At 42.4% G+C, this 9395-nt stretch overlaps 1 protein-coding gene across 6 annotated transcripts in view; it reads left to right on the forward strand.

Annotated features, from left to right (window-relative positions):
• Nucleotides 1-9395, forward strand: part of SASH1 (SAM and SH3 domain containing 1) — a 289530-nt gene extending 280135 nt beyond the window's left edge. For all 6 annotated transcript variants that reach the window (XM_045390350.2, XM_074037208.1, XM_045390348.2 and 3 more), the window contains 3 exons: nucleotides 854-2007; nucleotides 3416-3547; nucleotides 5679-9395. In XM_045390350.2, the coding sequence (XP_045246285.2) occupies nucleotides 854-2007; nucleotides 3416-3547; nucleotides 5679-5942 (1550 nt within the window). In that variant the 3' untranslated portion in view covers nucleotides 5943-9395. The remainder of the gene's footprint in view (nucleotides 1-853; nucleotides 2008-3415; nucleotides 3548-5678) is intronic.

The raw sequence follows: 9395 nt of genomic DNA on the forward strand, positions 1-9395 counted from the left end.
ATGTTATTAACCAAAAATGTAACAAGGGACAGTTAATCTGTGTGTGTGTGTGTGCGCGCGCGCGCGCACGTGCATGTAAGTACTGATGAGAATAAAGCATTCAGCACGCTGCGTGGCCCATGAATAGGCAAAGCGTATCCAACAGCAGAAGTTGAATATCAATTACCAGTCGTCAGATAAGTAGATTATGTCTGGTTGATAGTTCAGTTATCAGTCTGACCGTTGTAACCAGGACTGTTGCTTTGCTGGGACCTAAACCTTTGTCAGTATTTTGTAGATTTTCTTTGGCAAAGTGCTCACATAAGTCTACCTGTCTGTGCCCAGGTTGGTTGACTGTTTCTAGGATACGTTTATTAGAAGGAGGGGCCTCAAGGAAGGTGGGATTTGAGCATTCACTGATCACTCTGTAGGGGATACCATTTCTAGAACCTATTCTGAAATTCAGTCCAGCTCTCCTTTTCCATCATGACCTTGAGAAATTGTGCTCGCCCAACAAATGCCATCAACATGCGGTATGATGATCATCCTCTTTCCACATCAATTGTAGCTGGGCACAGACTTAAGCCAAGATTTATTTTACTGCTTGACACAGCATATTTCTTTCCCATGTAACCCAATTAATTTCAGTCTTCCTGATTTCTTTAATAAGACTAAGAATTCTTTCTAAAAATAAAAATGGAACCATAATAACCCTCTATCACCCAATGTCATAAAGGGTGATTTTGTGTCTTTAGTGTAATTGAACAATAGGATGTGGGAGTTGGAGATTTCAATTATGTTAGCACACCTTTATGCATCTGTTTGATTGATTTGCTTTTAAAATGTGATTGTAAAATGTTCCCTTGTCTCACAGGCAAGACTCGGAAAGCTAGCCTCCTATCTGCCAAGTCATCCGCCGAGCCCAACTTGAAGTCTTTTAGCAGAAACCAGTTGGGCAATTACCCAACATTGCCTTTAACGAAATCAGGGGATGCACTGAAGCAGGGACAGGAGGAGGGCAGGCTGGGTGGTGGCCTCGCCCCAGACATGTCCAAGAGCTGTGACCCACCTGGTGTGACTGGTTTGAATAAAAACCGAAGAAGCCTCCCAGTTTCCATCTGCCGGAGCTGTGAGACCCTCGAGGGCCCCCAGACTGTGGACACTTGGCCTCGATCCCATTCCCTGGATGACCTTCAAGCAGAGTCTGGTGCTGAGCAAGACGTGCCTACCGAGGTGACAGAACCGCCCCCTCAGATTGTACCCAAAGTGCCACAGAAGATGACTGCCTCTTCGACGAAGGCCCAGCCCCTGGAGCGAGACTCTGCTGTCGACAATGCGTTGCTACTGACCCAAAGCAAGAGATTTTCTGAACCTCAGAAATTGACAACTAAGAAACTGGAGGGCTCAATCGCAGCCTCTGGTCGCAGCCTGTCACCCCCTCAGTGTTTGCCCAGAAACTATGATGCTCAGCCTCCTGGAGCTAAACACGGTTTAGCAAGGACACCTCTGGAGGGCCACAGAATAGGACACGAGTTTGAAGGAACACACCATCCCCTGAGCACCAAAGAAGGGGTAGATGCTGAGCAGAGGGTCCCTGAGGCAAGAACGCAGCCCAAAATTCCATCACAGCCTCCACCTGTTCCTGCCAAAAAGAGCAGAGAACGCCTTGCTAATGGACTCTACCCTGTTCCCATGGGCCCCGGTGGGACCCTCCCCAGTCCCGATGCGCCTTGCCTGCCAGTGAAAAGGGGCAGCCCCACCAGCCCCACCAGCCCTAGCGACTGTCCCCCAGCACTGGCTCCCAGGCCTCTCTCAGGGCAGGCGCCTGGCAGCCCACCAAGCACAAGGCCGCCCCCCTGGCTCTCAGAGCTCCCCGAGAACACAAGCCTCCAGGAGCACGGTGTGAAGCTGGGCCCGGCTTTGACCAGGAAGGTCTCTTGTGCCCGGGGAGTGGATCTGGAAATGCTTACTGAAAACAAGCTGCATGCCGAAGGCATCGATCTCACGGAGGAGCCGTATTCTGATAAGGTATCAAAGGTCCTGGGCCCACCACATTCACAGGCCTTTGTAGAAGGCAGGCAGCCAGGTGAGATGAACCCACATCTGAAGCCAGCCCGGTAGCCAGCCCAGTAGCATGGGCCGCTCTGAGAGAGTGGAATGAATGATCCACAGCCAGCAGCTTCTGACGAACAGGGAGCGCAGGCTCCAGATTAAATGAAAATACAGCCTCTCTGGAGTCTTCTTTGTTTCGCTCTTGCTTGTTTCCTTTTAGTTTCTGGCAGCTCTACTTCGCAGGGAGAATCATTAGTACCCAGACTGGCTTCCGAGAAGGATGGTTTAGTGGACAGCAGACACCTGAATCCACGTGTCCACACCGTACTTGACATGCATGTGTTCAGATATTGACACCTTCCCATTTCATCTCTCTGTAGGTAAACCAAGGTTAAAAATAACCTGCATGAAGACCTCTTAGAGGGATTACTAGAAGCAAATAAATGTGGACATACTTTGAAAATTATAGAACCCTATTCAGATGTGATCATTGTATTATAGTTATCTGTATGGGTAGTGGGAAAAAGATAATATAAAATCCCTCATTGTACCAAAATCATTTAGCTCTATAATGAAAAATTATTTCTCATTTAAAAAAAATGAGATCTACCAATACCAAGTGACTCCAAAGACAAAGCGATGCTAAGAGACACAGCTGTACTTTACTCCTGGAAATACAGGTCCTATTAGGATGCATTCCTGAGAGTCCTTTATTATAAAATTCTCGTGACAATGAATGCCTTAGAATAAGATCCTCGTTCACTTCCCTGACCCTCCTTGATATTTCGTGAGTAAATGTCTTTAAATAAAAAGTAGTGAGAATGACCATACAGTAAATGCTGGCCTAGCAAGCTGGTGGTATAACTTGTAGCAGATGAAGTGCAAACAGTTGAATATCTGTAAAGCAGAAGTTAGCCCTTCCCTCCTGCAGTTTAGAAGACTCTCTTCAATAACATTAGAGGAATTGTATTTTGCAAAATGATCCGATTGAGGTGAAGGCATTGGCCTGAAAAGTGTAGAGTAACTGGGTGCTGCCTTAACTGTGCTTCAGAACACTTTCCTAGAGCTCATCAGTACTGTAAGATAAAGATGTAAAAGTATTCTCTCTAAAGCATCTATCCTGGCCAATAAAGAAAATATATTCATTTCAAATTAAAACTTTCGGGTTGGGCGCGGTGGCTTACGCCTGTAATCCCAACACTTTGGGAGGCCAAGGCGAGAAGACCGTTTGAGCCCAGGAGTTTGAGGCTGCAGTGAGCTATGATCACACCACCGCGCTCCAGTCTAAGTGACAGTGAGACCCTACGTTATATGTGGTGTATCTTAGGGAAAGAAAAACAAAATCCTTATACCCTTGATGCCACATTCCTGTTCTCCCTGGCAGCATGGCCGCTGTGGGATTCCTGAAGCCCTGGTGCAGAGATACGCAGAGGACTTGGATCAGCCTGAGAGGGACGTCGCCATCAACATGGACCAGATCCGGGTGAAGCAGCTTCGGAAGCAGCACCGCATGGCGGTGAGCAGCCCACGGTTCTCCAGCTTCCTGAGGCACATTTAGTGATCACGCTTAGTAATGAGCATACTCACAACTGCCAAGTAGACAAGGGCTTGCGTAGCTATGGAAAGGAGACAGCTGGGGAGAAAGTAATACATGGTCAGCCTAGAAATGTTTAAAAATACACTTTCAGAAAGAAAAAAAAATGAAAATTATCTGTAATCCCAACACTGAAAAACTTTTTAAAGATCCGTCTAGTGCTAGGCATGATGGTGCACACCTGTGATCCTAGTTACTCAGGAGGCAGAAGCAGGAGGATTGCTTGAGCCCAGAATTTTGATGCCAGCCTGGGCAACATAGTGAGACCCCATCTCTTAAGAAATAAAATAAAATCCGTCTGAATGACACAGTTTCAGTTAGAAGCATAACTTTAAGAGATCTATTGTTTGACATGGTGACTACGGTTAATAACAATGTATACTTGAAAATTGCTAGGACAGCAGATTTTAAGTGTTCTCACCACAAAATATAGTGTGTGAGGTAATGCATATGTTAAATAGCTTGATTTAGCCATTCCACAATTATCAAAACACCACGTTTTACACCATAAATATACACAATTTTTACCTGTCCATTAAAATTCTGTCTAATCATTTCTCTGCACATGTATAATAGTAAATGTATAGTATTGAAACCTGATTGTTTGCTATTATCAGATCATGAATCTGTTTCTCTGTTACTTAGAAAAAAAAAAATTGATATTATCAATACAGTAGTCTCCTCATATCCATGAGGGATATGGTCCAAGACCTCCAAGTGGATCTCTTGAAAGCTTGACAAGTACCAAACCCTGTATATATTATACACAAATTTCTTTTTCCTTCTTCGCAATTTCATGGATATAAGATTCATTTTCACTGTAGATCTTAGGACCCTCAGCACACGATGTTTTTTTCTTTTCTTATTAAGTCAAGAACTCTCACCTTTTTACTTAAAGGAAGCACTTTGAACGTGGCTTCTCATTGCCACATGCAAATGGCCAGCATGTTACTCTTGCACTTTGGGGCCATCATAAGGCCAAATAAGAGTGATTGAACGTGAGTGCTGCAGTCCTGCGACAGTAGATCTGATGGCCACGGGCTACTGAGTGACTGCGGGGCCCAGAGTGTAGACAGTGTGGATTTGCTAGACAAAGGGATGATTGTCAGGTGGGACAGAGCTGGATGGTATGAGATTTCCTCACACTACTCAGAATGACCTGCGACATAAGACTTACACATTGTTTATTTCTGGAATTTCCCATTTAATATTTTCAGGCTGTAGAAGGCAAAACCGTGGATAAGGGGGGATGGCTATTGTATTTCAAAGTATTCTAGTAGGTCAGTGTACTCTAGTATTGAGTCTCATAGTTAAAACATTTAGATTTTTCCAACCTTTTATTTTAAAAAATGTAATGAAGAGCATCCTTGTTAATAAACCTTTGTAGACTTTAAAGGTTAATTTCTGAGTATATATTCCTGGTATAGGGTTTGCTTCATCAAAACTGTATAAAATCCCAAAGATTTTCACACTTGTCAGCAAATCACCTTTCTGAAAGGTGTAGGCCCTTTATATACCCAGTAGTCAAGGTTGAACATCCATTTCCCTGTTCCAGCCAACCCATGATATTGTATTTTAAATTCTTTATAACCGCATTGACTAAATATGTAATTTTCTGGTTAACATAGATTCAAACTACAGTGGAAAGTCTCCTTTATAAAAACCCTACCCACTGAGTGCTACTTTTCACACGATCACCCAGATTTGTCCCTTCAGACTACCTTAGGGCTCTTGTCAAGAGCATATCCACAGTGAAACAAAATAGCAGAATATGTTAATGCTTACAGTTTGGAGACTTGGATACATAAATGGGATTTGATCTCATTCCAGACACCTTCGAGAACCTTGTGGAACACTTCCTTAAAGATTTGTTTCATCTTAGAGAAGAATTTTTCCTGCTAGTCTTGATCTCTGACACTCACTACGTTGTTGCTTTCTGATAATAGTCTAGCAATGCAGTATTTCAGTGCTGTTCCTTTTAGACATACACGAAGCAGTCCTCCGATGACACATGAAGCGTTTCTATCATATATTGCTTTCTTAATTTATCCAGATTCCAAGTGGTGGACTCACGGAAATCTGCCGAAAGCCCGTCTCTCCTGGATGCATTTCGTCTGTGTCAGATTGGCTCATTTCCATCGGTCTGCCCATGTATGCCAGCACCCTCTCCACCGCGGGCTTCAGCACACTGAGCCAGGTGCCTTCTCTGTCCCACACTTGCCTTCAGGAGGCCGGCATCACAGAGGAGAGACACATAAGAAAGCTCCTATCTGCAGCCAGACTCTTCAAACTGCCGCCAGGCCCCGAGGCCATGTAGCCAGGCCCAGAATGGGCTTCTCTGGACAAGAGCCACCCTTTCACTGTGCATATGATGCTGATGCAATTCCTCCATCTCTGGACGTGCAGACCAGATCCAGAAGAAAAGCCTGGCGTGCAGCCAAACAGCGTGAAACCTTGGCACAGGACTGAGGATCCTCTCCTCCAGAAAAGCCCCCTCAAGGAAATTAGTGCGGTTCTCTTTGACCTCCAAAGACAAGACAAGCACTTATTTTTATTTTCAGAAGACGAAAGAACCAAGATGCCAACTGGCTGCGAATGCTGTGTCTCCAGTCTGTCTCTGTGTGCTGGTAGAGGCTGGGAGGAGTGGGGGCAGCCTGTTCCATTTCTGATAGTACCCTTGCCCTTCTGTCTGTCATCTTGCAGGATGCCCGAGGGCCAGACGGGCTTAGCTAGGCCAAAGGAACAGACTTGAGAGTTATTGTACATTACTGACCACGCTCATTTGTTCAAAAGTTAGAACATCTGGCTGCACCAGGAAAAAAAAGTCCTGTTCTTCTTTAGATAAACAAGAGACATTTTCATAATTGCTTTCTAGCAATCAGCTTTTATTTGCCTTAATATAAGCTTTTAAGCAGTTATCTAACTAGTGTCCACAACCCTGTAACCATAGTAGTTCCACATCTTCAGCTTCAGCGGACATCTAACCTCTCTGGGATGTTTCCAGCAAAAGTGGGCTTTTCTAATCGTCTCATTTTAACATGGCTTATTTTGTAGAGGTATTCATCAGCCACACACTTCATGTTGGTTTTTGGTTTTTAAGCTAACTACAAATCTAGTACAAAACTATCTGAAATTCACAAAGATATCATGTGTGTGTGCGTGCATGCGTGCGTGTGTGTGTCTGTATTCATAGTAACTGCTTTTTGTTTTAACCAGTTTAGTATCGTTACCATTACTGTGTGAGTCGTTGTGCTGCAGTATTGACTTGGAATCCTGACCATGTCCATCCCAAAATTCAGTCCTCAGTTAACGGATCATCTTTGCAAAAGGTCACTGTGAGGTTGCATATTTCAGGAACATGTTCTTAAAAAGGGAAATCATTTATAAGATGTTTTCTAAGACTTTTCAGTATTACAACTAATACCATTATCCTTCTTTTTTTATTTAGGTAATTCTTTTAATTTAAACAAAGGTTCAGTATGGAGCCAGACAAACCACATTAGCCATGTGTTAAGTATTTGCTACTTTAAATTGTTTTACAACTGATTCAGCACATTCTATCCTCTTTTTTTTTTTTTTTTTTTTGAGATGGAGTTTCGCTCTTGTTGCCCAGGCTGGAATGCAGTGGCACAATCTTGGCTCCCTGCAACCTCAGTCTCCCAGGTTCAAGTGATTCTCCTGCTTCAGCCTCCCAAATAGCTGGGATTACAGGCACCCACAACCATGCCCAGCTAATTTTTGTATTATTAGTAGATACGGGGTTTCACCATGTTGGCCAGGCTGGTCTTGAACTCCTGACTTCAGGTGGTCCACTTGCCTCGGCCTCCCAAAGTGCTGGGATTACAGGTGGGAGCCACCATGCCTGGCCTCTAACCTGTTTTAGTCTAGTGTCTGGTTTCCTAGCAAACAGTAAATTTTAACAAACTATTAAGGTTTCCATTGCTTACAAAATGATTTTCCTTTACATTCTTATCATGAACACTATTTTAAGCATCAAATGCAATCATCTAAAATATAAAGGGCAATCATTTATAATATAAACACCTTGACCACAAGCCCTTGATTGAAAGTTTTATAATATTTCATCTACTTATTAAAACAAATAATTTCCCTTGGGTTGGAGGGGAAGTGATTTCATAAATTAGCCATCTTTAGCATATTGCTTATGTCTGGATCCATGTTTCTGAGGGAAAAGACATTCTCAGGTGATGTATTTTTTTTCATGCATTAGTATGCATTTTTAAAAAAGAATGCATGTGTCTTTAATAATTTTCATCTTCTATAAGATGCCATGTGAAGAAGTTGTGGAAATGTAGAATAAAAAGCTAAAGCTGCCAAATTTCTATTGAACTCTTAAAAACGGCTCATGTTTGTCCTCTCGGGTTGTGGCCTAGCCTATTTGCAATGTACGAAGCTGCAGGGTTCTCGTATAGCTAAAGCGTTAATGCATTTCACGTGCTGTGGTGGAGGCGGGTGCTGCAGACAGGCTTTTCTTCCTGCTCCCAAAATACCTCGGCTGGACATTTGGACAGATCCTGTCATTGTTTAAGCTGAGCAAAAAAACACACAAAAGTCGTGTAAGAGACAACAAAGGAGAGGGAGAAATCTCATGTGAATTTCCAAGTTTTAATTCATTCTCAATGAAGGATTTTCATTTAAGTGAAAGTCACAGCAGAAGAGGGAACTTTCTGGAGTTTTTTGAGAATGCCAAACCATATTTTTATCACTCTTCTTTGGAAATCAATGCCTTTGCGTAGAAAATCAAATTCAGGGACCACAAAGAATTTTCAGTGGGAATGTCTAGTCTGAGGGGTCTGAGGTTGTTTTTACTTTATTGTGTTGTTTAAATATTTTAAAAATATATTTAGCGTTTGGTCTTTTTTTTTTCTTTAAGCATTTAATTTGGTCTGAGAAAAGCTGAATGTTTGGGTGTGACGTTTGACTGAGGTGGATTGAGGCTGCCTGTGGATGTTAGTGAACAGGTGGTAGGCTTCGGCAATATCCAGTTTTAATCAGTTGCATTTGGTACAGAATTTTGAGTAATGGTGAAAATTGTTGTCTTTGGAAAGCACAAAAAAAACGTGGAAAGGCAGTTCGGCTCAGGTAGCTACACATAACATTGTGTATGATTTTCACTTCAAAGCTGTCTGGAAGGAAATGCAGTCAGCTCCAACTAGTACTATTTACGTACCCAGATAACTAAGATATGGTTTCATGGCCTTGCCTTAGTTAGAGGCCCTTTTCTCTGTCCTGAACCCCCAGGTATGGGTGAAATTGGAAATTACTAATCTATTGGAAATCAGTTCCTGACATAGTAAAGTTTGCTTTCATAACTGCAGCAAAAGAGGTCAGCTCACCAAGTCACTGCTGCCATGTGTGTACTGTATTATTTTCAGAAAAAAATATAATAGTCTGAGTCCAAGTTACCTTGATTTAAAATTGATAGAGAAAAGAAACTGTCGAGCAAGTTATATAACAACTAACAACATTGCACTTTCTGTATATGAAATCAATATTTAAATAACTTATTTTTCTCCATTGCTGTTCTTAAAAACATTGTAAGTAGCTGTAATATACCAGTACCAATATGTTCTTGCAATTGCTTCAGCCCAAGAAAGCTGTGTATTGTTTTAAAAATTGTAAAAATTATTGTGATGATTCATTTAGCATAAAGAGAGGTGGACAGAGGGTTTTCCTATGTATCAAAACTTGTCTATAATTATGTCATCTATGTACCTAGAAAAAAAGTAAATAAATTTCTTCAGTTGAA

The sequence above is a fragment of the Macaca fascicularis genome, chromosome 4 (genome assembly GCF_037993035.2).
Source record: "Macaca fascicularis isolate 582-1 chromosome 4, T2T-MFA8v1.1".
Taxonomy (NCBI): Eukaryota; Metazoa; Chordata; class Mammalia; order Primates; family Cercopithecidae; genus Macaca; species Macaca fascicularis.